The sequence below is a fragment of the Penicillium psychrofluorescens genome (assembly GCF_964197705.1).
Source record: "Penicillium psychrofluorescens genome assembly, chromosome: 4".
Taxonomy (NCBI): Eukaryota; Fungi; Ascomycota; class Eurotiomycetes; order Eurotiales; family Aspergillaceae; genus Penicillium; species Penicillium psychrofluorescens.
Window position 1 is genome coordinate 1 of NC_133442.1, and position 27496 is coordinate 27496.

The following is a 27496-nucleotide window of genomic DNA, read 5'->3' on the forward strand; positions in this document are numbered from 1 at the left end:
CCTAACACCCTAACACCTAACACCCTAACACCCTAACACCCAACACCCTAACACCTAACACCCTAACACCTAACACCCTAACACCCTAACAAAAAAAAATGCTAATGTGGCTGTTAGTCGAAGTCAGTTTTTTCCTAATGGTTTTTGCTATATAGAAACTCTTAAAAGATCCTGTAAAGATATACCAAAACTCATTTCCCAGCAAGCACTACCAATTGACTTGCTACTCTACTTAATGTGTTCACAATGAATTCAAGCTGACTTTGCTCAGAATATGTGAAACCAGGGTCTTCGAAAGTTCCAAGCGCGATCGCAACAAGCTCTTTTACTTCAGTCAATCGACTCAAGTCTTTCTGTAGCATGTCTACCGCCATTTCATAGTTTGAGAAACGGGTTGAAGTTCCAAGTTTTGTTTCGGGCGCAACAAGGCCGACCATTTGCGCACGAGTGGTACTCAGGTCAAGCTTCATGTCCAACTTCGCGATACTATCGAGTAGGGCATCTAGAAGCATTGCCAATACCGGCACATGCTCGTCCTGGAGCCTATTCTTTGCATCAAGTAGGTGGTGTGCCTTCTTAGGTGTGAGAACCTCTGGTTCGTCCAGCATGGTAAGTTTCCCTTTCAAAAACTGGAAATTTCTCCGGTACACGTTTTCCATTTCGGCTGCCTTTTGTCCAAGATCAACGGCGGCCATGTAAAGCCCTTCTGATTGTGAAGAAGCGAATTTCGGTTTTTCCAGGGTGCCTATCCGATAGGTTTCCAATTTATTGCGGGTCGAAGGGTTCGACAAATGACCGATTGCCTTCAAGCTGTCGGTAATTTCTTGGCCACTGCACAACGCAATCACAGTATCCCCTCCTGGATGCTTCTGCATAAATGTACTTGCGTCGTACACACTCCTTTTGGCCGAAAACCAATAACCAGTTTCTTCTGAGTTATGTTTTATGAGCTGGGACACAAAGAGTTTGTTTGAGCTAGGTTCGGTATCCGGATTGTGTTCATCTGGGTCGAGACATCTGCGTTCTAGACGTGCCTTTTCCAATTCTTGATCGGCCTCTTGCCAAGGCTCGGTCCGGTGCTTGCGACCTAGACCATTGATGGTTGTACTTCGACCAATCCTGAACGAGACAGCAAGGAAGCCGAATACCTTTCGCCGGTGGAACCCCAGTAAACCGTCTTTGCCGTGGTATGAGGATGTAAAGGTTTTCCAGAGGTCCATTAATTCTCTATCCTTGGAGGCAGCAACGTATTCCGTGACCGACACTTCTGTGATAACCTCGAGAAATTGGCGCCAATGGACAGGATACGTAGCTCGAACAATTTGCGCTTCTTTGCCGATACCCGTGTTATATTCAGAGCGTCCGGTGAATTCATCCATCATGTGAAAAAAAGGATGTGCTGTACCTGCCGCTCCAACCGCACCTTTCACCCAAGGGATTCCCAAATTCGCTACGGTGAGCGTCCATAAGATGGGATCAATAAAAGACTTGTGAGCTCGGTTCGCATGGAGCTTATTCAGAATCTTGGTGACATGCTTTAAGAGTGTATGGAGACTTCGTATTGCGTCTTTGAGCGAGGAGGAATCTTGAGCTAAGACGGATCTTTGGGCCTCTATGATTTGATGTAGAATTGGTATCGTTTTGGCGTTTATTTCAATCATTATGCCAATGAATGTGCGCTCTTCTTTGGTGCCGACGGTTGGAACGAGCAACTCCAAGTTTTCGAGCGTCACGCCACTGTGTGACACGCTGGTTGATGTGAAATTGGCTACCACCCCGTCAACGTAGGTGAGAGCCGGGGCTGGTCGCCCAAGACGTTTGCACACGACGGTCCACGGGTTCTCAAGCGACGGCGGCAGTATATCGCTATGACCGTCGTATTTCAATGTGAGAGGCTCGCTTCCTTCCATGCGAACAAACACATGGGCCGCCATTCCTAGGATGCTGGCGGCCCGTTGGAGGTAAATGTCGGGCAAAGCTTCGGCGGATGCGTCAAGCAGTGGCATCCTGGTGACAGTCTCTCGGACAGTCTGGGTCTGGACCAGGTAAGGTAGGTCGGCGGCAAGTTGGTCCCATGCTGCATGGGAAGGCGGAAGTGCCTTTATTGTTTGGAGAGGCGAAAATGCTGCCTCTTTAGACAGGAAGCCGGCATTTTCGTGTCCATTGCGACGATTTGTCCGCTCTGCCTCCTCAATTATTCTCTCGCAGGGTGGTGAGATAGAGCGTGTCTATAGAATGTGAGCACACGAACCTTCAGGATACATTATTGCAACAAGGTACACACGTGCCTTCGCTGTCGCTAATCGTAGGGAAACGAAGAGGAAAATAATCCCAAGAGCCAAGTTAACGCTGTAAGACGACAAGGAATCATCTTGAGAGTCCTTGAATATTGTACTAGATTTGCCGTATAGTATACTGGGTAATGCGCCGACGGGAAACATTGTCCACGAGTTGTTGTGCGATATGTTGGGAATCTCATCAAGTTCACAATGAATCGTCTCGACATGCACGATTCATACTTTGACCAAGGCGAAACCAGGCATATTCTTAGGGTATTTATATTTGTTACTAGTGCTAATGCTAGTTAGTAGTGTTAACGTAATCCACAAGCGAGCGCGCCATCCAACTGAGCGCGCCAACCCAAAACACCATAGTAATCGCAACTCGATATTTCAACAACTACAAGTTCATGTTAGTTGGTTCTTAGTATGAAACTATTAGTATGTGTAACAAATAGTATAAACTTATTGAAATCAAAAACAAAAAATTAATTTAACGCATTACCGAAAAATACCAGTGTTCATGCGATTAATATATATATCGAACAACAAAACCTTGCAAATTTTCTAAACCTCTTAAATAGGCTAGATAGAGTCAAAATAGTATGAGGATACTATAAAATCCTATATTAAGCTATGATTGTTGAGATATTAAGATGTAATTTATCGCATTTACTATGGTGTTTTGGGGCGGCGCGCTCGCTTGTGGATTACGTTACAAACATCAGCTTAATAACGGTAGGTTACGTAAATCTATTTTTAGATCAAAGTATCGAAATGAGAGGTGGTACTTTACCGCTAGGAATGGGATATTTCACAGGGATTCCAACCCCGCAGTGTTTTCGTATGGTTAAGATGGATTCCTCCGAATACCGGTGTAGTAACACGCTAAACCAGGGCCTTGAGCCATGAGACGTCTTCAATAGAGCTCTAGTTTGTCTTCTGAGCACGATCTTATCCATTTTTGATTCCTAGGAGACATTCCCAGTACTGAGGGAACCAATTGACATGATTAATTGAAGAACTACGCCACAAAAACATATAGAGGAGTGTGTAGACGCTGAATCAGGTAAAATACCACCCCTCAGATCGACACAAAATCCTCTTGATTCGCCCACACCCTTTAGCCTAAGATGTCCAGTGAGTACACTGTTAGCAATTGCAACTTCCAAGGTTTTATTCCGCTTGGAAAGGGGATATCTGCCCTCGATGGGCTTTCTCATCACTGAGAAGATGCTATTCTAGCCATTATCGTATCATGTAATACAGAGTTCAAGGTAGAATATTGGCGCCATTAGCATAGATGTTCATTAAATTATATTAGAGTTCGGCATATCCACATCGTCACAAATCCATTGCTAGTAGTTTACCCCTTTGTAGGTAATTGTACATGTGTGTATAATGAGAGAGAGGGAAAGGGAAGAGGGCTGGCTACAGCTTAGCGAACTCTGCCCCAATTTGGTTGAGCATGGCCGCATGATCCTTGCTATAAGTGTCACCATCTCTGGCGATCACTTCACGCACCCAAGGCCCACGAGGGTTAAATGAAGCCTTGAAAGGCAGGGCCCGCATAACCAGGCCGTAGGTGCATGCAATAGGGTCAACGAGGATGGGCTCGCCCGCCTCCTCAGACAGGCCAGCCTTAATGTCGAATGACCATAGCAGCTGGGCGACGACGATCCAGATAACATTGCGGGCAAAATATCGCCCAGGGCAGGTCCGCCTTCCATAGCCGAAGACGGCAGGGGGGAGGGCTTTGCGCGTTTTGCCGTCTTCGTCGAGCCAGCGATCTGGTATGAAATCGTCGGGGTCCGGGCCGAACAAGGCCTCTTCCCGGGAGATTGTCCAAACGTTGGGCACAATGACAGATCCCTTAGGAATGGTATATCCATTGTAGGTAGTCTCCTCCTTGTTCACGTGAGGGACGCCCTCGGGGCCAGCGGGCCGCCAACGGAATATCTCTTCGACAATAGCGGTGACGTACGGCAGGTTGGGCTTGTCATCTGGGGTTGGGCGTCGGTCGCGCCCGACAACGGCATCCAGCTCCTCACGTGCCTTAGCGACGAAGCCCTGGTCTTGTGTGATGCAAGCCACCACAAACCAGATCAAGCTGTCTGTAGTGCCGTCCAGCGCGGCGTCGATCATGGTACCAAGCTCAAACGCTAGCTCGTCCAAGGGCATGTCGAGGCTATCCTTTTTGACAGTCTTCTTGAGATGCTTTGATATATTCCAGGCGTCCGACTGCAGGCCCCGCCGAAAGTTTTCGTCGCGCAGATCATACTTAGTCGTGTAGTGATTCTCAGCCTTTGCCTGCCATGGGGCCAAGAAGCCGGGCAGATTATTAAGCATAGGGAACTGGTCAACAATGTGCGCGCCAACCTGGATAAACTCGGAGAACTCATCGTTGAGTTTAACAACGGCGCGAAGCACTGGGTCGTTGTAGTCTTTGACACGGAAGCCATACAGCAACGTATGGATGATGCTAGCTACTGCGCGCTGAAAATGTCCTTGAACGTCAGCACCAGCGCCGCCCGCGTTTTCCAGGAGATCGTGTATCAATTGCTGTGATTCCAGAGTTTGGAAGGGGAGATAGGCGGCTGCCGGCGTCGCGTTTAACACTGAGACCTGTAGCCTCTGATGTTGTCGGAATTGCTCGGTGTAATTCATCATGAGGATGTTGAGTCCTTTCAAGGCCAACTCCGTCGCTAACTGCACTTCGGATTAGCTCATGTTGCACGTACAAGGTGAGAAGAGTAGAGTCTTACAAAAAGACGAGGTCGGTCTGAAAATATGGCTCCACGCTTCGCTAGGAGGTCGTGGGCTACTTTAGACGTAGACAAAATGATGATGGGCTGTCCAAGCATGTTGACGTGAACGATGGGCCCATACTGCTTGCTCCATTCGCGATACGTCCTCCAGCCGTGGGACTTGGGAGCTTGGTGGACATTGCCAATTATCGGCAATGGCTTGGGTCCTGGCGGCAGGGGCAAAGACGAAGTTGATTTACGCCGCGTGACAATACACACGACTATTAGCAGCCCGACAATGGCTATGAACGTTGCTGAATGCATGATGATTGAAATTGGAAGAATAAACACCAGATCTAGAGTGTCGGCGATGGAAGTAGGTTAATTACCCTAAATGGGTTGGAGGGGGAAGAGAAAACGGAAGGCAATCACGGCTCCCGTCTGGGGCTAAGAAACCTTATAAGTAGTCGATACTGTATGAGCCACTTGTAGGGGAATTCGCGCAGCTAATGAAAATCAGTGGTGCGTGGTTGGGCTTCAATACAGACGCTACGTGTTACCTCGTTGCCTCTTTCATCTCCGTCGCACAACAAACTGTTGACGGGATTTGACTAAGTACCGTGACCTACTGTACAAGGACCGTAATCATTTTGTATCTGATATGTGCACGCGCTTATCCTTATATACACAGTAATTTAAAAACTTGATTTTTAGCTAATTACCAGAAATAGAGCGTTATTATTGGCTATAGAAACTATGAAAGTTATAAAAACTAAGTAAGTTATGGAAGATATCCTTTGTCATACGCTAGCTCGTCAACTGCCCGAGTGAGCGCCACTGTACGTGGTATTCTTGCTACAGGGTTAGACAAAAATTTCTGTCGAATCGCAGGATATCCGTACGGACTAGTACTGAGGGAACCAATTGACATGATTGATTGAAGAACTATCTAGGAGATCGCTGTTGAGAGCGATCTCCTATTCGCACAATGAAATACGGGTAACTATAAGAATCTCAATACAAGACACTCTTTGACCTCCATATTGGAATCACTGGCAGCGGTCGGTACTAGTGTATACCAAAATTATCGCTTCCGACACAAAGCTTTACTGCGGACATGATGAAATAATGCGTCTTTGATAAATTTGATTTTAATTAGAAAGTAGTTACTAGCTACAGCAAGGTCTTTACTAACTTCAGACTACGTAACGTTGCTCACCCACTGGTTGTTGACGGTAACCGAGGACTTTTAAGGCGTCCCACAGCTGACAGAATTGCATGGATTGTACAGTCACGTCGCCCCAAAAGAGTAATGTAGATTTCCACGTTGTTTTGCATTCCATGTCCAATGCCAGACGTAAATCAGTCTCATTATGGAGTGCAACCAGTGGAAATGCCTCCCCCGCGAGCCCTTCAATGCCCCAAAGGATCCGAGGGTGTAGAAACAGTGGCCGATAAGAAAAGCAGGTCCAATAGCAATTGCAAACATGCATCTTTCAGTCCGGCCTGAGCGGGTCGTGCGTAGTCGATCGGGACGAGTCAGTTAGTTACATGTGGATGATCGTAGCTGAACGTCGATTGTCGCATCCGAACTTCCTGGGTTTCTATGGTACTTGACATATGTACTATTCAGTGGCGTTCCATAAGTCTGAAACCCAGTCCCCCTGACCGCCTTAACAGACCGCCCCCTAGCCAGACCGCCTAACCTCGCGAATATGCTCGGGTTGCGCACCTATAATGCAGCGGCAGAATATTAATAATCAAATAGTTGGGTTTCAGACTTATGGAACGCCACTGTACATCAAGACACAGGGTATCGTGTTGTTTCTGTTTTGAAGAGGAGTAACACAGCCCCCTTGGATCAAGACGATCCAACACAAAGCCAAATAGACTAGACGTTTCAAATGATTTATTACACGTATTGCTTAGTACTCAACGCCCTAGCCTCGTATGGTGGTTTCCCCAGATCCGCGCTTTCCACTAGTTCAACGTATTGGTGCGTACGGACCTGTATGCGATCTGTGTTTGAGGTAATGGTTCCTCCCAGGTTGGATTCCGAAAGCTTCGACTTGGTGTGTGATGAGGCTAGCATTCCAAATCCAAGACGGCTGCGCAAGAAGCTTGCATGCTTGGTCCAGAATAGATGAATGGCAGGCGTGCAGCTGACCATGATGACGACGGCGCTTTCGATAACACTGGTTGCGGGCTTGTCAGTGAGAGGCTCCCCCCGGGGGGGGGGGGGGGGGGGGTTGTGTTGACGTTGATAAACTTACGTGACAAGCAAAGCATTGGCAAAGTTGGTAGAAGATTCCTGGGACTGCGCAGCCTGAAAATACAAACCCAATGTGCTGGCTGCGATGGCGCTATTGAGGCTCATGGTCAGCAAATTCGCTCAAGTCAACCAACAGGGGAGAAAGAGCTGAGCTTACAGAAGACCCGTAGCAAAGGCAAAGGCCAATCCCATCTTCCTACGAAGTGGCATCTTAAGATTCACGATAATTGGAATCGGGAGGACGAATACGATGACATCGACCGCGAGTGATATACAACCACGTGCAATGGTTGCGTTTGTGAGGGCGGTGACGCATGAGAACAAGAATGGCGACGTTGGCTCGTGAAGATCCGGGCTGCACGAGATGCCGGCATACAACAGCGTTATCACGCCGCCCAAAGTTCCGAAGATGATGAGACATAGACACGTCCAGCGCAACCATTTCTTGATTCCAAAGGTTCGAATGAGCATTAAAAGCAGAGGCAACTTCGCGCTGTAAATTGCACCGTTGCCTGAGGCGATTCCGACCGCAACAAGCTGTGAGGAACCATTAGCCAGCAGCCTTGCAGGGAAATAACGTGTAGAGAAGCTATCGCAGCCATACCCTTGTAAGGTGTTCGATCGTTACATCATTAGGGTTCGAGTTCAACACTGTTTTGAACTTGGTCAGTCCTTCTTGTATGGACTCACATCACAGATTGGTGAAAATTTTACCATCAATCAACAGAGAGAACGTGACAGAATTCCATATCAGGAACAGGAGCGCGAGCACGCTTAAGTCTGCCAAGGTAACTTTGGTTAGCCATCGACATTCCCACTGAAACCACAAAAGCTACACCTACAATCATCAGCGTTGAGTTTTCGAAGGTGATTGAAATTAGTCCAAAATCGTAGTGCAATGACGCTAGTAGCAAGTGTACATAGACCGCTCGCCAATCCCACGAAGACTAGAGGCTTCAAGGCAGATGGTTGTACAATGGCTGCAATAGGGTTCATTCCTTCCATTGTATTGCTTCAGCGACGACGTCAAAGCTATGCACACAAATCGTTGGTCAAAGGGAGGTTCCAATGGATAGCTTCTTAGGGGGAGGGCTGAATTGAACCAAAAAACAGATGAATTTAGTCCCGGCTGCAGAGCAGAATTCGTCCCCGTCGCAATATCGGCGTAATTCGTGGTTATCTAAAGTTGGTATTGATAGCAGCGGTGTTTTTTTAGCTATAATTTCTACCCTAGCTCAGCCCGAGGCAAGTTTTGCTAAAGGCGCGTCGTAATGATCGATATCTTAGGTGGTTTCATATTATGAACTGCGGCCCGAAGTTTACAGGGTGTCGGAGTGGAATTCCCACTAGTAATTTACTAGGATCCATCTTCCGCATCCTGATCACCTGATCTGATCCATCAGATCTAGGCGTCCAGCGTAATTTCCGCATTCCGGCAGTTTTTCCCGCTTTCTGCCCCCCTAAAAATTCCAGGATAATTGATAGACTGAATATCATCGTTTTCATCATTGTCGAATCAGACTACTTGGTAGAATTACTAGTGATTACGCTTATTTCCCATTTCCACACAGGGGCCATAGAAGTGCTGCAGCCCGTAATTTACAGGGGCCATAAAAGAACTGCGGCCCGTAATTTACAGGGGCCATAGAAGAACTGCGGCCCGAAGTTTACAGGGGTCATAAAAGAACTGCGGCCCGTAATTTACAGGGGCCATAGAAGAACTGCGGCCCGAAGTTTACAGGGGCCATAGAAGAACTGCGGCCCGAAGTTTACAGGGGTCATAAAAGAACTGCGGCCCGTAATTTACAGGGGCCATAGAAGAACTGCGGCCCGAAGTTTACAGGGGCCATAAAAGAACTGCAGCCCGAAGTTTACAGGGGCCATAGAAGAACTGCTGCAGGCGCCGTGCCGTAGTCTGACATAATGACGTGCATGGCTGCAGATAATACGTAACCACTTAGTCCACTTCCTGTATCCTAGTAGTAAGATATCGATTCATCGCCTTCAGCGAGACGGGGGATATTACTCCACCTCAGACGTTGAATCTGTTTCGGTCATAGCGAATATGCACTAGTGGCTCGAGAAATATTGGGGCTAACCCTTGAACAGGGTCATAGCATGTCCTAGCATTAAATTGGCCACTGCGTAACTGCCTCCAAAGGCTAGCGGCGCTATCGCTTAACCCGGCCGCTGCATTTTAGCGCCGTTCCCAGCTAATCAGAACGCTCCACGTAATCGCTCAGGGGCGAAAAAATCAGGTTCAAAAGGCACCCCAGCATTTAAAGCAATGAACGATCATACACAACATCATTATTGAATCTTTCCTCATATAATTTATGTACATTTTTCATTTCGTTCTGCTAGTGGTGTTGATATTATTCCCCGCAACGGATTACCCGTTTTGCCCTCCACGTAATCCAACAGGTAAAGGTGTTACTTATGGGACCAGTAAAAAGTAATTGACTAGCAAAGATTGTATGTATTGTGTTCTGTGTTCGTCTCAATCTATATGACAAAAGTGGCTTTCTTATGCTCTCCTAGTGAGCGCTCAGCTCCCTGCTTTCGAGATCTATATTCCATGCTAAACTCTACTAGGAAGTTCTCTGTCAAGAACGTCTTCGGGCCATTTGCAAAAAGTCTCTATTATTCAATAATTTTCTGATACTTAAAAGGGAGTTTCGAAATCACCTTTCACTTGTTTACGCCTCATTTCGGACGAATGATTTGCGAGTAGCAACTCAGTCCTCTATGAGTTCACCTTCTGCCGAATACACACGTCACATACACAGCGCACATCGCAGAGTTGACAATAACGTTGACCGTCGCAATTTTACAGCAGATATGGCTCTCCTAGACCAGAATAACCCAGACGCCTGGTCGTACCCGCAAAGTCACCAAGTCGCCCACCAATGCCAGCGTACCACAACTGCAATCAAGCCTACCATGCCGGCGGCGCCTGCTTCAGCTGTCATGGACCAGGTGATCAATGGTAGCTATATTAGCGAGGCCAATCGGCAAGTTACACGTCTTTCTGAGGCCGTTGGACAAGATGAGGTCACGCGAGAGAAGCTGCTGCACGCCTTGAAGTTTTCCGGGGGAGAATGGTGTCAAAACGCCATACCGCAGAAGCTAGACAGGTCCGCCTGGGTTTCCGACGTGAGCAATGATCACTCGCCTTTTGAGTACTCATTGGCTCTGTCCCAACAGACTGGAGCATCTGAGCTGCGGTTCTTGATCGAGGCTCAGCCCGAAGAAAACAGCTTAGCCGCCCTCAAAGAGAGCACCTCGCGCTTGACCGACGACATAGCGACAGAGTACGGCCCAACAAAGGTCTCCCTGGACCGCTTGAACCTCGTTCGAGATTTGTTTCTCCCTTCAGATGCTGAGGGTATGCTGGCCTCATGGCACAGCTTCGCTACCTCAAAGACACTGGAAAAGTGGAAGATTTACCTGAATCCACTAGCCTCGGGGAGGCAGAACACCTTCAACGTGACCCAGGAGGCTCTAGAGCGCTTGGGGCTGGCCAGCTCGTGGAAATTATTGGAGAGCATCATGACTCGCGACGACTATCCCATCTACTTCTCGCTTGGCTTGTCGCCGAACCCAGAAGACGCCGAAGTCAAAGTATACGTTGCACACTGTGACGCGTCTGCAACGCAAATCGCGCAAAAACATGTCAAAATGGATCCCAATTCCAGCGTCCATGCGATCGAGCTGTTCTACTCAGTTATGGCTGGTGGCTCGCTTGGGCCGTACCGTGGAAAACCAGGGTTATCCTGTTTCCATTTCAAGAACAAAGATCCGTCTCGGCCGGCGGCCCGTACAGTCCTCTACCCAATGGACAGCTACGCAGCAAATGACGCCGAAGCGCAGGAGCGCATCGAGACGTACATGAATGTCATTTCTGCGCCTCGGATCTACCGAGAGAGGTATAGAAACGCCATCAGCTCCGTGCAGCGCCGGCCGTTGGGGGCTGGTCGTGGCATCCATAGCTGGGTGGGTATGAAGGAGAAGCTGGACGGCAAGCGGTCCAACACGTTTTATCTCTCAGCCGAACTGTACGGGTGTCTTGTTGATGACGGCCTCTCGAAAAGTGGCCGCTGAAACACATTTTCAGGCTACAGAGTTGGTTCAGGGTAGCTGACGAAACTTACGAAGTAGCCGGGATGATAGAGGATCAAATGCGCCGTCGTATTTTTTCTTTTCTTTTCTTTTTTGGAAGTTTATTTCAAGAGCACGGTAGTCAAGCCGTTGGTAAAGGGCGTTTGTTAGGGAACAAGCCAAATTGTATCAATTAATGGAGTGTCCTATGCACAAGAAGGATTCGTTAAAGAAGAAAGAAAGAAATAAGGGGGAAAACATAACAAGGGGAAAATATGGCAGAATAGAAAGGCGGTCAGCGCACAAAGCTTTAGCTGAGTATAACCATAACAGGACTTCGTACGAAGGTCCCATAACACCTACCTACTACTATAGTAATAAATAGCATATTTCTAGCGTAAGACTTCTAGTATCAGAAAAGAGACTCGCTAGATAGAACTACTAGCGTAGGCGTAAAGACCTAGGGGGCTATTATTATGTAATCTATTTAGTATATAAATTAAGGTAGCATCGCTACTAGAGGACTATATAGGCCCCTATAGACTCTATAAGCGATGGCTCGCCTACTATATCGGCTTAGGATATAGTAGAGAACCTAGTATAGCCTACCTATAAGGGACTAGTAGGATAGGTCCCTTTAGTAATATCGAAGTAGAACTAATTAGAAAGAAAGGACTTATTAATCATATTACCCTAATACCGCTAGAACTACTAGACTATTACCTCTTAGGTCTTTCCCTTTATTAACGTCTTTAGATTTTTGCCCTATACTAGGATTATAACGTCTTAGAATTAGTAGAGGCCCTTATATTGGATAGACTATATAATACTCGCCTAAACTAGTAGTAGTATATCTAATAGGAGGAAATAAAATAGACACTACTTATAGGCGATAGGATCTATATATTATAAGTATCTCTAACCCCCTAGTAGTTATATTAAGCTAACTATAATTAAAGCTAGAGTAGACTTCTATAGAACCTAGTTTAACCTAGGCCTAACCTAGACCTAACCTAGACTAGGTTAGGTTTTAGGTTAAGTTCTTTAACCTAGTACTAGGTCTAGGTTAAAGATCTTAACCTAGTCCTAGGTCTAGGCCCTTAACTTAGGCTATAAATATTATAAATATAGGATAGGCCCTAACTATATAACTTATATATTTTCTAGCTATAATATTAAGTATTTCCCTTATAAATAAATATATCTTAGGTATAAGTATTAGAAAGTTAAGTTAAGGGATAAGGGATAGTATATAATAAATTTATTTCTACTAAAATAATAAGTATTTTTTTATATAGATATATTTAAGTTAATACTATAATAGGGAATACTTAATAGTACTTAAAGAGGTTATTATCTTAACTCTTCTACTTCTATCCTAAGCTCTATACTTAGGTACTATTCCCTAATAGTAGTAGTTTAGACTAAGTCTAATCTTCTATTATAACTAAATAAGCTTTATTATACTTATCTATCTCTAGCTTATCCTTAATTCTATCCTTATACTCCTTAGTATTACTAATTAGCTCTACTTTAACTTTATTAAGCTTCTCTTCTTTCTCTTCCTTTACTATTTTAATTTCTTTATAAGAGAAGAACTTCTTAAGAAGCTTTACCTCCCACTCTTTAATATTAAATTATAAAGTATAAAAGAATATTATTAAATCTTAGATTATCTAAGATTTTATCCTTCCTTAATAATAGTAATAGATATCCTAAGTAGTATTAAAGAGTTATTTAACTCCTATACTAGTTATTAGGAAAGATAGTATATTATATATAAGAGTAGTAATCGCTAGAAAGTAAGCTTAATACTCTCTCTAGAATATAAGAGGCCTAACCTAAATAGTATCTATTATAAAATTAGTATAAGTTTAATAAATTTTTAGTTTAACTATACTACTATTAAGATATTATATTATTTTATTAGTAGCTACCTTTAGTTATTCCCTACTTTCATCTAATATCTTATCTAGCTTTAAGCTTAGTTAAGCTACTAACTAAGAGCTATTTAAGGATTAGTTAAGAATTAAAAGTTAGTCTTAGTATAGAATTAGAGCTTATTAGAAGGACTTATAATAGGTCTTATACTATTTCTAATCCTAGTCTTTAGTAAGGAAGAATTTAAACTTATTTACTAATATAAGTATTATACTAATTATATAGATATACCCTTAAATATTATTAGTTTAAGAGTAGTACTTATTAAGCTTTAATCGACTAGCTTTAAGTATATAAAGTATCTATTTCTTCTATAGAATACGCTTTTATTATAGCTACTTTATTAACTACTTAAGATGCTTAAAGAGTTTATTATAAATCTTAAATATATAGTATACTATAATATCTCGAGTTTTTGATAGCTGAGTTATATAATCAAAGAATGGTTTAGTAATATAAAGAAGATAGTCAACTTAGCGCTATTCCTTATTATAAAGTAATATCTCTTTATAATCATACTCTACTCTATAGTACCTATTCCACCTAGCCCCTAAGTAGAATTGTCTACCCCTAGATTAGCCGCTAGGGCGTGTAGTAAGCTCCTATGGCGCATGCCCTATCTATTAGTCTCGTCTCTTTAAACCTCCCCCCCTAATCCCCTAAAGCCTAGATAGTAGTCGATTAATAGATTGTTACTCTAACTATGACTCGCCTCTCTCCTCCTATCCTATACCCCCTAATATAGGCGTTTTATAGCGAACGTATTATATTACTATATACGTTACCCCTCTTATATAAGCCTAAGCTTTCTATCCTACCTCCTACTTACTATACTAGTAGACTCCCTCTATATTACTTACTATATCTAGTTCCTTCTTATTCAATTCCCCTACCTACCTATCGATTTTAGTAGGCGATTACCCTAGTTCAAGCGTATACAAAATTGCAGAGCGCGTTAGGCCACAAAGTTAAGCATTTGGCCTTCGATTTCTACTTATTTCAGTCCTAAAATAACGCATGGTTGTTGAGTAAATTGAAAAACAAAAGGGGGAACGCGTCGTATACGCGCTAAAATTGGGGCGGTGTCGCTGGACTAATCGTACAGATTGTATCAAATACCTATAGGTTGCAAGATCTGACCATTTGTTTCTGGGCTTGGGCCACACCAACCATAAAGATCGCAACGACATTGATTGACTGGAGCACAACTAGAAAAGTGAACAAAGACATGAGCTTAACAGGGACTTCACTTTGGACGAGAGAATTGGCATACTCAATTGGAGGCATCCCAAAAATAACATGCCACAGTTTCTCCATTAACCATCCAATCCCATAACTATCTGACCACTCAGCCTTAACAACCCATTGGAGGATTCGATTGTAGTCTTCCCATGGCCTTTCTTGAATTCTCTCCCTAGTTACTGCGAATTGGCCACAGCATTTATGCCCAAGTTGAGAGGGCGCTGTACTTGGGTCCACTCCGAAAAGCTCGGAATAAATTTCTGGGAAATTGTCGGTGAGGTATTGGTAGTCAATGTCGGTTTGTTGGATAATCGATGGAAACAGGCTGTTCGGGCACCCTGGAATGGACAAGCAACGCAGATTCACAAATCCTTTGGCGTCGATCGCTTCGAAGCGTAGATTTGGGATCTGATTCAAGGTTTTCGGCCCAGCAACGTCATTGTGCCAGTGTTCCTCCTTGCCATGAATAAAGATGGTGTATGGGTGAAGATGGTCATAATAGTCCACAAGATAGCTGAGATAGGCGCTGGCTTCATGACCTCCGTTCGTATATGGAACAAGGAAGCCGTCTTCGGGCACATCAGCTAGCGTGTAAATGTATGGAGTGCATTTGCTAATAAATGGTATTATCAAGTCAGCGCCGGTGCCTTTGATTGACATTGAATCATACGCACAACTTTTCACAGAAATCTATGACCCAAATGATGTCTTCATCGCCCGCTTTCGAAACGACAAGACCGACATCATCTTTCCGCTTAAACGGAGGAACATCAATAGGGATCTTAACGGGCTTGAGTGCCACCCCTCTTTGGTCTGGTGCGTGTGAAAAGTCAAACCTAAGAAAGACAAGCAAGAGAACTAAGGCAATAAAGAGGGAAATCCATCTCTTTCCGGAATTTCTGGGCGACGTCATCGGAAGCATGAGCTTGAACGTAATAGAAAGACGATTGGGAAGTTCCAGCCGTCTCAAAGTTTATTATCGGAGAGTATGACTCCTTAACCATTTCATCGTTAAAGTGTTTGCTCTAGGTGAGAAATTCCCCTTTTTGAAGTTTTGACACTCAATGTGGTTCGGGCTCCCACCTAGCCACATGAGCTTCTAAGGCCTCCAAGGCACTCTCTGTCCGAGTGAAATCCCCATTGGTAATTTACTAAGATCAATCTTCCGCAGCCTGATCATCCGATCTTCCAGGGAATCCAGGCGTCCAGTGCAATTTCCACGTTCCGGCAGTTTTCTCTGGTTTCTGCGACATACAAAATCCACCATGATAGCTAGACAGAATATCATCGTTTTCGTCATTATTAGAATAGACAGCCTTGTAGAATTACCAGCTAATACGCTTATCTTACACTTCCACACTCTCGGATCTGGCCTCTCTTTACAAACTGTACGGAGTAGCGCGGTATTCCATTCAAATTGGGTATAAAACCATTTTTCGTACCCAAGTGACTAGGCTGAGCACAGGGGCAGCACGGCTGACGCAAGACGGTGAGATATCGAAGCAAAGAAACGATAAGCTTTTCGAGAGACAGAGATAGGGAGTCCATGATGCTATGTGAAAAACAAAATAACCATCCAAGGCAAGCGCCAAGCGCTGCGTACCGCAGTCATCCGTCTCATCATCACGTACTAAATATAGTTACTCCAACTTGGGTCCGACTTAGGCGCCCGGCAGTGACGATCTTTCCTCGCAACGGTGGACGTGGCCCCAAGCAAATCATTCTTACCGTAGTTGTGTCTGAGCGGGCTGTTGCACCGAAAGAATCATCGTCCCTCTTGGGTGATTGGCTATGAATTGGGTTGTTTCCAGCCTTACCCATACTCGGTTCCCGTTCTCGCTTCCACTCCTTCCTTACACACTTCCTGCATATATCACCTCTGCGGCAAGTACGACGTGAAAAGAAGAATCCATGGTCTCCTCCATCTTTCCTTCCGCGAGGCCGTTTGCTCCCGCGCTCGTCCTGCTGGGAGTGCTACTCTGGCTCAGCGCGATCTCCGGCACCAACGCCGAGGATACCGCCTTTTACAAGTCAGTAAGTAGTCTGTCCATGTCTCTCAACCGTTAGCATGGCTGTCCGGCCTCAGTATCCTGACCCTCGCCACTTTTCGCAGAGGCCCGATCTCTACCCTCTCAATTTGAAAATCGAAAGCAGCTATCCCAAGAAGCTGAGTCCCGGATACTATTTCATCACGCCCTACTGGGAGGCAAAGAGCCCGGGCCCGTATATTTTTGATAATGATGGAGTACGCCTGCCTCAATTAGCGACACAGGCGAAAAAAAAACTGACGGAAAATAGAATCTCGTATGGTGCGGCTGGGGTAATTCGGGGGGAGGGGTTGCCCACGGCATGCACGTCTGCAAGTACCAGGGCGCCGATCACTTGTGTTTCTTCCAGGGGAACCAGCAGAAGGGCTACGCTCGTGGTCACGGTGTCATCTTAGACAACCAGTATCGCATCGTACGGTCAGTGCAGCCCGGCGGGGGAATGGCCTCGAGCGATATGCACGAGTTTCGGCCCGTCGACGATGGCAAGACAGCCTTAATGACTGTCTACCAGCAGCGCCAGTTTGACATGACCCCCTGGAACATCAAGACCGGCGTGGGTTGGGTGATGGATTGTGTGTTCCAGGAAGTCGACGTGGAGACCAGCGAAGTAGTATTTGAATGGCACTCGCTCGATCACGTCGACCCTTCTCTAAGCTATACGTTCCCAACACATACCGATACTTCCGGCACTGGTTTAAAGGTAACCGAGCCGTGGGACTATTTCCACATCAACTCCATTGACAAGAACGCCGACGGCGACTACTTGATTTCTTCGCGCCATACCTGCGCTATTTACAAGGTTTCCGGCAAGGACGGCAGCGTGATTTGGCGGCTTCATGGCGCCAAGCCGTCCTTTAAGAATCTTAACTTTAGCTTTTCGCAGCAGCACGATGCGCGGTTTCTATATGAGAATGCGACGCACACCGTTCTCTCTCTATACAACAACGGTGACAACGGCTTTAACCAGACGCACCCTTTCTCTAGCGGTATGATCGTTCTCATCGACCATATAGAGAATACCGCCATGCAGATCCGTGACTATGGGCCCCCTGGTAAGGCTATACATAGCTCTAGTCAGGGCAATTTACAACGCCTACCAAACCAGAATGTTGTGATGGGATGGGGTAATAATCCCTTTATATCAGAACATACTGAGGATGGCGAACTAGTAATGTGGGCTCGATTTACCTTGAGTAAAACGATCATGAACTACCGGGCCCAGAAGTTTGAGTGGGATTCTAACCCGTCTGATTCTCCTGCCCTATGGTCTTATGCCCGGTCCCCTGAGCTCTCATCGCCAACGAGCTTCTATGTCAGCTGGAACGGCGCCACGCGCGTCAAGACCTGGCGATTCTACGGCGCGGTAAACTTGACAGGCCCCTACACGTTCCTGGACGAGGTTAATAAGACCGGGTTTGAAACTGAGTATACCAATACTAGTTTTTACACCTGGACCAAGGTGGAAGCGGTAGACCGCAATGGTGACGTTCTCGGTACCTCGCATCGCAAGTATACTTTTGTTCCCTCGCCGGAGTTACGCGAGTTCTGTCGCGATAAAACCTGCCGGGATGCTTCGTTCTACGGCTTCTCGGGCGACGATGGCGCTTCGTCTTCTATTCCACCAGCGGGTGTTAACACCGTTCCCTGGGTCGATCCCTATAATCCGGAGATCTGGTCGCAGCCGTCAAACATGCCAAAACAGACTATTTACGCTCACCAGGGGAATTGGACTATAGGCCGTACGTCATTTCTGTCTCACCTTTTTGGACCGAACATCATGAGCTAACGATGTTATAGGTCTGCTTGCCGGGGGCACCTTGATTCTAGTGCTGATTGCTTTCACGGCTAGTGCGGTATATGGCGTTCGCTACTATCGGAAGCACCAGCAACAGTTCGTCAATCTACACGAGTCTGCCGAGCCCTTGAACGGTATGGCTGAGCGGAAGTTCTCCCCAATAAGGACAGCCAACATGCCCTGGTGGCATTGGCGCCGGTGGACCGGAGAGGATGATGAGCCGCACTACTTCCCGCTGTCGGAGCTGAGTCCTCAGTAGGAGCGGATGGAATGAATTTATTCATTGTACATATAGTCTGGGGTCGACTACATTTGGGAGGTAACACATAACCTGCTGTCGACGACGGTGATTCCAGTGCGCTTGAGCAGCAGCTTTGGCACCTTCAAGATTGCAAAGCACTTTCAAGTAATATAGTCTTAGACAATATGTATATTATAGGATAGAGTGTTTTCTTATTCAAAAATCAATCTTAAGTTGTTAAGTAAAGTTAGTAGGACTCGACGGTATAGATTAAGGATAACGAAGCGATTCATACCTCCTTAGGTGAGTTTAGATCCCAAGCCGCGCCATCTACTGTATGTTTATATACTGGCCATAACCGTAAAGTGGTGTAGTATCGACTGGGAGTTCCTACACCCGAATGGGATAGGGAAACACCACTTAGGACTTGGGTAAGTTTGGGGTTCTGGCTCATGGTCGTACAAGTACTCGTACAAGGCGTGGGTCTTGCCAAGGCCAATGCCCCCCAAGCATTAGGTAGCACTCGAAATACTAAAGGACACCCCCGCTTGAGACTACTGTTGCGTATGGTATCATAGATTCTAACTAATTATTAGGAAGCCTTTCGCCACCAATTGCTAGGGGCAGTCTGCTTTGATTTCTGAGTTGGTTTAGGACATTTGCTGCTCTAGCTGACTGGCCATGGCACCTGTTGGCGCGAGGCTCTTGTTTGTGTTTTGCTTTATGTTTAGTTCACGAGAATTTCGGGATTTTATCGAGCTGGGCCTGTATGAGCAGATACGAGTCTCGTGGGTACGGTTTGCCTTGAAGTGGTTTGCCTTAAAGTGGTTTGCCTTAAAGTGGTTTGCCTTAAAGTGGCACACCTGTCTGCAGCCTTGTTTCGCGGGGCCCGTTTCGCTGATATTAGTATGTATTGCCATCCGAACTATGCCTTGCTAATTTTAGAATCAAGCGTATCATTGATTATCTTAATAATCTTTGATATGGTCAATGTCCAAAAAGAGAAAACTTTCTCATAAAAGACATGACTCGCTCGTTTCCTATACGGTTCTCCTGAGGCCCGACCTGGCTTCCATCTTCTTTCTTTTTGGTTCCATTTTCCTTTCAAGCCAAGCGACACATCCACACCGTCGCCAAGATGCGCCCTCTCGTATTTCTATCAGGACTACTCCTGTGCTCTCTCGGTGGCCTTGCCCACCATGATGGGCCAGACTGGCCAGCCGAACACTTTGAGACAGGGACATGGTCCCCCCCTCACCTTCTGCTTGGCAAGTCTGGGAATTACAACCCAGGCAGCATCTTCATTAATGTCCGAACTAATATCGAGACGGATACAGGTCAAGCCCCAACCATATACGACAACGATGGCGAGATGATATGGCAAGGCGTCCGGAGGAAGACCATGGATTTCAAGATGCAAAAGCTCTTCGGCGAGGACGTCATTACGTACTGGGATGGTGAGACCAACATGCTAGGCTATGGGTATGGTCGCGTCCACATCCTCGACACTTCGTACAAGGAGATCTATGTTATCACTCTCCCAGACCAAGGATTCGTGGCGAACGATGGGAAGAAGCGAGAGACCTATGTCGACGTCCATGAGCATCTCATTACCCCCAAAGGAAATATAATTGTCTCTGCTATCAACATCACGCAGGGCGACACTAGCATGCGGCCAGAGGGCTACCCGGGAGCTTGGATTATTGACTGTCTATTTTATGAAATCGATATCAAAACCAACGAGATCTTGTTCGGCTGGAGCGCATATGACCACCGGGAATTCCTACCCCTAGAGAGATCTAAATTAGACATGGGATCGAATGGTGAACATGGCGAGTCGCAGGTGAAGCCGTGGGACGCCTACCACATCAATTCCATTCAGTACACAAACCACGGCTACCTGGTCTCCGTCCGCTACTTCTTCGCCGCGCTGTATCTAAACTTTGACGGAACTAAACGCTGGATGCTTTCGGTAAGTCGTCATCTCTCTAATCAACGATTTTGCTAATCCCTTCAAGGGCGCCGATGATAATGAAGGTGATATCCAAAACGACGCCCATTTCGCCTGGCAGCACGATATGCGCGTGTTCAACGAGACCGACGACAGCATGGTAATTACGGTATTTGACAACGACGTTCCCGTTCGAGATTTGACGGCGACGCACGAATCAACCGGCGTCGCCGTCCACGTGGACCTAAAAAACATGACGGGGACTGTGTTCCGCCACGTCAATTCGCACGACCATGATCCTGCTGAAGCTAAGACCCAAGGCAGTCTCCAGCTTCTAGACTACAACAACACAGCCCACATGCTTGCAAGCTATGGCTCTTTCCCGAAATTTAGGGAATTCGACGGTGATGGGAACATCGTGATGATGGGCCAGTTTGGTTACTCCGGCCATGCGCAGGCTTATCGTACACTCAAATACCCCTGGCATGCAATCCCGCACTACCCGCCTGTCGCGGTGGCCAAATATCTTTCCAAATACACGAGCGATATATACGTGTACATGAGCTGGAATGGATGCACCGAGTACGATAACTGGAACATCTACTCCGTGTCCGGGTTCGAGTCTACTATCGACCAGGGAACTTTGCTGGATAACCACCGCCGGAATGGCTTTGAAACGAGTGCCAGTCTACGTGATCCGAATGCCAAGTTCTTGATTGTTGAAGCCTTGCAGGGCGACAAGTCCCTGAGAGTCTCGGAAGTCATTGAGGTCCCTAGGGCCTTTGAGGACAAGAATGAAAAGTCATCGAGATTCCTCCGACAATCATTGAGAGGGATGAACTGAAATCATGAGCAACGACACTGCTAGATTTGGCTTTGCATATTGGCGTTTACCGGACGTGGGATATATTATCATGCGTTGGCGGTTGTATATATAAACATATGGCAGAATCTAGACCATACGATGTCCCATAATGGAAGTGCAAATCACGAATTGAATAAATCTTTGATTAAAGTAAACCTGGGGATGCCTAACAATAAATGGGCGGAATAACTAATAATAGACTAATAAAAAAATAAGAAATAGGTGGTGAGAGTCTTGTTCTTGACAACATATCATCAGTAGAACAACTATTCATTTGCTCTAGCTTGCCTCTAGATAAAGTCGCTATGCGGGATTGCTGTGAGACCTGGCAGACAGCCAAGAAAATAGATACCATAGCCCTATGTGGCCCTAAACGCACATTTTTTAAACCTAATTTGTAGAATAGAAATGATGACAAATTAAAAACAAAAAGGAGAAGGTGACCGTCTTTCCTCTGAGGCCACCCCCACCTAGGCACAATAACCCAACACCACGACGAGACGACTTGTGCACATTATATTGGAGAAGTTCGAACAATTTCATTCTTGCTAGATCTCGTTCTCACGCTCTTCTTTGCTATCGGAAGCAGAACTACTACTGTAGTTCTTGTCTTTTCTGAGGTAGTTATCTGGTTGGTATGAGTCGTGTAAAGGGCTAAGTCGAGTTGAGATGCCAATCAAAGAAGCCGATTGCAATTTGATAAAAGCGTAGAGAGAAGAGCTACCTAGGCACGCGAAGTTAACAAACAATGGGCGTGGGCTACGTGCTTATATGTGATTAGATAGCGCCCCTAGCCCGTTACATACCCCCCCTTCCGCAATGCAGAGACTGTAACCAAGTTATGCATAAAAGAACGCATTGCTCTAATAGGTCGGACAGGTAGAAATTTGAAATTAATGGCGTTGGTGGTCTAATAAATTGATTTAAAATAATTGTAATTGGGTAGGTGGCCCACTCGCCGGGGAATTACGTTATCACACGATATTAGTTCTGAATACCCTCATAGAATTCTAATATAGATACAAAACCACATATCAAACTATGCATATGCTCCACCATTATATAGCCCTTATTAAGCTCTATTCATCTAAATATTCAAAAATTATGAAGATTAAAGGGTGACCCAATTCCCGACTTTTGCTACTTACCACGTCTGGCGGGTTAGATAGCACCGAGCCATGTTTTTAAAACTCCAATTGACACGAGGGAGATGGGCCTTAGACCCACTTGTCTACCTCGCCCATCCTATGTAACTTCTCCCTCGGACTAGCAACAAAAAATTAGGTATTCTAGGGCTATGGTCATATTTTCTCAGGGCGACGAGGCGCGGATGGTAAAAAAACTAACCATGTATTGCCCACTTCTTCTATTCTCTTGCGAAGAACCGCGGCCACATGCCTTTTTAGGCTCCCTCTAAGGTTGCAATGAAAGCCTAAAGGGTTGCGGGGAAGCGGGTCGCGTTATTTGCCGATTAACTCTATTTAACAGGATTTGCGACCGGCTTAATCCAGTTATGGAACGTGAGGCAAACTGGTCGTTCGGTATTTCGGACTGGCTTACGCCGAAGAAATCAGAATATAAGAAATTGAAAACGAAGTACGATTGCGCACACAATGAGTAGTTTCGTTTTCATCGCGAGGCACTAATTTGCGACAATGCGAAAATACTCAACTCTCAGTTTGGCTATTGAACTAGCACTACTACTAGCCAGCGCCAGCGCAGCAAAACCGGATTCATCGAGTTTGCACCTGTGAGTAGACAATGGCGCCTTAAAAGTCACAGATGTTTACGCCCAAAAATCAGAAGCAATTTGCAAGGCTATGAATTTAAACCCGTACGGGTGAGCGTTGGGAGCGAGACAAGCTTGGATACACAGCCTTTTGCCCACTTCCAACTCAACGCCAAAACGCCAGTAGCCACGGTCGACTTTGGCACCGAACGAGCAGGTTACCCCTTTTTCGTGGTTGGACATGTAAATCAACCAGTTCAAGTGGAGGTTAAGTATGCGGAGCAATTCAATGCCCTCAACCAATCTTACTCCGACGGGCCCTATCCGTGGGCTCCAGGCTTGACCAACTGCTTTCGTGTTGAGACTTTCAACGTTACACAATCAGGCAGGATTGTATCACGTCTGATTCAAGGCGGCCAGAGGTGGCATAGCTTCAAGATACTGAATCCCAGCAGCATCCTTATCACAGAAGTCGGCCTGGTTGCGACTATTGATCCTCGAGATACCGACCAAGTCCCAGGCCAGTTCTCTTGTGATGATAGTATTCTTAATGATATCTGGGCACTCGGTGTCCGCGCTAGTTTGGGCGCCTGTGTAGCTAAAGAGAGCCAAGGGCCAGTTTGGGAAGTTGACTTACACGACGGTGTCCACATTCGATCAACAGCACCATCGCACAGTCTCTCTGCATCCCAACACGCGACTTATACTCTGGAATTTGAAACTAAGATCATTCGAGGCGGGTTGTGGTGGAGCGTTGTAAGAAAGCTGCGTTACGAGACAAAAGTATACCCTGCTGATTATTCCACAGGCCTACCCCCTCTATTCTCTCTCAGGTCTACATCTGCTGCTTGTTGGAGAGCAACCCGCGGAAACTAGGTTTTTGAACACAGATTCATTCTTGAAACCGAACAGCATCATACTGGCTTCTGGATACGCCTTCGTACAGCAAACAACGCTGCCCTCTTCAATCCTCGGTTCATATGATGTACCCTTCTCGGTGAAGGAAGGCGAGTGGCACCGACTCAGAACTGTACTTGCCAATACGGGCAACCTATCAGTTTTACTTGATGGAATTGAGATCTTCAACGAAGCGTTACCTGAGCAGAGTCTCTTTGGAGCATTCGGTTTCGGCGCCTGGCAAGATCAAGAAGCTTACGTTCGTAACGTCGCGATGTGGGATACTGCTGCAGGCACGATATTTTATAATAACTCGATGACGGCCCTTGAAGTTCTTGCAGATTACGGAACACAAAGTAATCTCGCTTCAGTGTGCCTGGATGGAGCTAAGAGAGACCGACTTGTATGGCTGGGTGATTTTTATCACACGGCTCGCATCATCGGCGTCAGTACATCACGCTACGACCTCTCAAAAAGCACTCTTCAATTTGTTTTAGACACGGAAATTGCAGATGGTCAAGTCAATGGTGCTTCTGCTATGTCGTATAATCCAGCGCATGAAACACCTTTCATAGGCGCCGGGGGGCTTTTAGGCCAGCCTGACTACCAAATTGTCGGTGCCATGGCGTTTTATGAGTATGTGCGTCAAACTAACGACCTGGACTGGGTTCGAAGTACATGGCACAAGTGGAAACTTCATGCTGAGTACCTCATAAGCGAGATAAACTCTACGGATAACCTCATATATCTAGCCTCAGGGTTCATCGGACCGGCTGCTGGTAGCTCGGCAGAATCGTGCGCATTTGTTCAAGCCATTAAAGGCATGTCAGAGGTGGCGGAGGCAATCGGCGATGCAGAATCGGCGAGAACTTTCAATTTAGCTGCGGACCAAGTCACGAATGGCATCAATTCTCATTTGTGGAACAACAACTTGGGTGCATACGCTTGGCAAGTATCTGATCCAAGTTCCATCTCTACCGCAGGGACTGGTCTTTGCATAACGAGTGGCGTTGCTTCTCCGAACCAGATCTTGCGCTCTCTGTCAGCCGTTGATTCTCTAAAGAACGAGATTGGATACATGGATGCATCAAGCTCTTCCACTTCGGACAACATTTCTCCATTCACGAATGGCTTCCTACTCCCTGCATTTTTTATGGGGAACTCCAGTACTTACGAGGCTGGTCTATCGCTGATAAAGGGTCTCTGGGGCGCCATGCGTGACGATATACATACCATGAGCGGTGGCAGCTGGGAGTATGTCAAGCCTTCGGGGGAGCCTGGACTAGATTGGTTCACCAGCCTCTCGCACCCATGGGGTGGTGCCGCCACATACGTGCTTACAGAGTATGTCACTGGGCTCCGGGCTGAGAAAGGAGTCGCCGGCTTTGGGCATCGTGCGTGGATTGTGGCACCTGAGGTGGGAATCGATCTGGGACTTACAACAGCCAGCGCCGACGTTTTGACCCCACAAGGACTGCTTTCGGTGCAGTGGGAAGTAGACAATGGCCATTTGCTAGTCAAGATCAAAGCCCCAGTCAATACGAAGGGCACAATAGTGTTCAGGAGACGACAAGAACATCTTGAGGGACGAGAACAATACGACGTTTCCATCCCACTCTAAGAATGGGGGACAAAAAAAACAGGATTCCAAGGACAGCACATATAACACATCAATGTGGAAACTCAGCATCATCCAATAGTTTATGACGACTCATCCTACCACTCATCACATTAATTTTTCGCAAAACGCCAAAAGTGCTGGCAACAAGGTCCATCAAAATCTTTAAACAATGCGGGCGATATTTCGTATCGTCCCTAGTTTGGATGCTGCAAAAAGATGAAGTTGCTACAGGAAGTGGGTTTACGAAGATAGACTGTACTTCAAGATATTTATTCAATAGCTAGAGCTGTGGATACGCAGTTGCATACAAATCTCATCAATTAGATGTAATTGTAAAACAGAAATGGGCTATTCTATTACTATCTTAGAGCTTCATCTGATAATAATCATTTATTGCGGAATATCCTGGAGTTGACATCCCATTAGAACACAAGCCCAGTATGATCTGGATTCCGATCCTTTCATCTATAAAAGATCATTAGTAGTCGCAGGACGTCTTGACCATGAAAAGGTAGGAATGGGAACTGAAAAGTTTCAAGAGTTAGCGGAACAAACGTCGGCTATTTTACGTTTGGCTGCACATGTCAACTACGCTCACTCATATGCCAACCACCGCAATGCTAATGATCTTGAAACTGCAACGTTGCTTCGACTGCAGAAAGTCCGCATTTTATGTCTTTTATCTCGGCATATGGACCAGCTGGACTGATTAATGACTACCGCAGTGTGGGAGAGAATGACTCTCCAATGAAGTACATCGAAGTAGTCTAGTAGGAGAATGGATATGGTCAAAGCGAGGCTCGGAAAAATGGATCTACGATGCTATTCAGTCGTTTTTTCAAATCACAATTTATCGTCCAGTTTTAGTCTTTTGTCACAGCGTGACGGGAGTGGGAAATTCCTCTGACGTCAGTAGCCGGTTGATGCTCAGCTGCCTTCGGTTTAAATGCTTTCCAACTATGGGAAATCAAAGGAGAAACTTCATTCCGGTGGACTATCTTACTGCTGCAATGCTACAGATATCCAAGTTGGACAAAGGTTTGGAGCAGGGATACAACTTGGTTCCGGAGCTGCTGGAGCCGCCGACAACAGAGCTTCAAGAAACTTTCAGAATGTTGGAACAGGCAATCAGAATTTTCCTTGAAAAGTTTCCCTGTCGAACCTGGCTTCACTATCTCCAGGCGCAAGATAACAGTGATCGGGTCCGACCTATACTGCCAATATTAGATGAGCAAGCTTTCAACGGGATGTGCCGGTGGGTGATGTACACCAAAATGACTAAATATGAGACCACGATTTTGAAAAGACATATGCAGAGTGATCCATCATTGGGACGTTGCGCTCCATTGAATATCGATGTTCTCAAGAATTTTCTAACAAACTTATAAGCGCTGTAGATAGAATTTCACCCTTTCATTTGTGCAGTGCAATTGTTTTAGGGAACACAACTCGGCTATCACTTCCGGTCTCTTTCCGTTATTTACTCTTTAAAACTGTTTATGTTCTCATTTGCCTTTTTTCTTTTTAGGGGAATTGTTGCGGTGGGCCTGATTCATGATGATATACTCAAAACGTCGCTGCTATTGGGGGTGGCATTAAAAAATCAATAGAAATGATCTAAGGCAGTGGTCTCTTCATCTAAACATAAATTTATATAAAAAGAATCACTACTATCGCCCGATTGGTGTGGATACCTATGACCTCCTGTGCCCACTTGAATGTTCCTCTTATGTATCAATTATATGGTTCATCTCCATCTGTTAGGGT

At 45.9% G+C, this 27496-nt stretch overlaps 7 protein-coding genes across 7 annotated transcripts; 4 read left to right on the forward strand and 3 right to left on the reverse strand.

Annotated features, from left to right (window-relative positions):
- Window positions 1–262: 262 nt before the first annotated feature.
- On the reverse strand, window positions 263–2006 carry PFLUO_LOCUS5799 (uncharacterized protein; the record flags this gene model as incomplete). The annotated part of the gene is made up of 1 exon (XM_073783279.1): window positions 263–2006. A coding segment is annotated over one exon (1744 nt), but the record flags the coding sequence as incomplete, so codon positions are not given.
- A 1704-nt stretch (window positions 2007–3710) lies between these two features.
- On the reverse strand, window positions 3711–5350 carry PFLUO_LOCUS5800 (uncharacterized protein; the record flags this gene model as incomplete). Its single annotated transcript, XM_073783280.1, has 2 exons — window positions 3711–4988; window positions 5045–5350. The coding sequence occupies 2 exons, from the start codon at window positions 5348–5350 to the stop codon at window positions 3711–3713; spliced, it is 1584 nt and encodes a 527-aa protein (XP_073639851.1).
- A 1588-nt stretch (window positions 5351–6938) lies between these two features.
- On the reverse strand, window positions 6939–7508 carry PFLUO_LOCUS5801 (uncharacterized protein; the record flags this gene model as incomplete). The annotated part of the gene is made up of 3 exons (XM_073783281.1): window positions 6939–7221; window positions 7300–7389; window positions 7456–7508. The coding sequence occupies 3 exons, from the start codon at window positions 7506–7508 to the stop codon at window positions 6939–6941; spliced, it is 426 nt and encodes a 141-aa protein (XP_073639852.1).
- Window positions 7509–10139: 2631 nt separating this feature from the next.
- On the forward strand, window positions 10140–11402 carry PFLUO_LOCUS5802 (uncharacterized protein; the record flags this gene model as incomplete). The annotated part of the gene is made up of 1 exon (XM_073783282.1): window positions 10140–11402. One exon carries the CDS (start codon window positions 10140–10142, stop codon window positions 11400–11402), a length of 1263 nt encoding a protein of 420 aa, XP_073639853.1.
- A 5091-nt stretch (window positions 11403–16493) lies between these two features.
- Window positions 16494–18684, forward strand: PFLUO_LOCUS5803 (uncharacterized protein; the record flags this gene model as incomplete). The annotated part of the gene is made up of 4 exons (XM_073783283.1): window positions 16494–16616; window positions 16696–16827; window positions 16881–18369; window positions 18428–18684. 4 exons carry the CDS (start codon window positions 16494–16496, stop codon window positions 18682–18684), a joined length of 2001 nt encoding a protein of 666 aa, XP_073639854.1.
- A 1120-nt stretch (window positions 18685–19804) lies between these two features.
- Window positions 19805–21461, forward strand: PFLUO_LOCUS5804 (uncharacterized protein; the record flags this gene model as incomplete). The annotated part of the gene is made up of 2 exons (XM_073783284.1): window positions 19805–20638; window positions 20685–21461. The coding sequence occupies 2 exons, from the start codon at window positions 19805–19807 to the stop codon at window positions 21459–21461; spliced, it is 1611 nt and encodes a 536-aa protein (XP_073639855.1).
- A 3185-nt stretch (window positions 21462–24646) lies between these two features.
- PFLUO_LOCUS5805 (uncharacterized protein) lies at window positions 24647–25729 on the forward strand (the record flags this gene model as incomplete). The annotated part of the gene is made up of 1 exon (XM_073783285.1): window positions 24647–25729. One exon carries the CDS (start codon window positions 24647–24649, stop codon window positions 25727–25729), a length of 1083 nt encoding a protein of 360 aa, XP_073639856.1.
- Between the last annotated feature and the right edge of the window lie 1767 nt (window positions 25730–27496).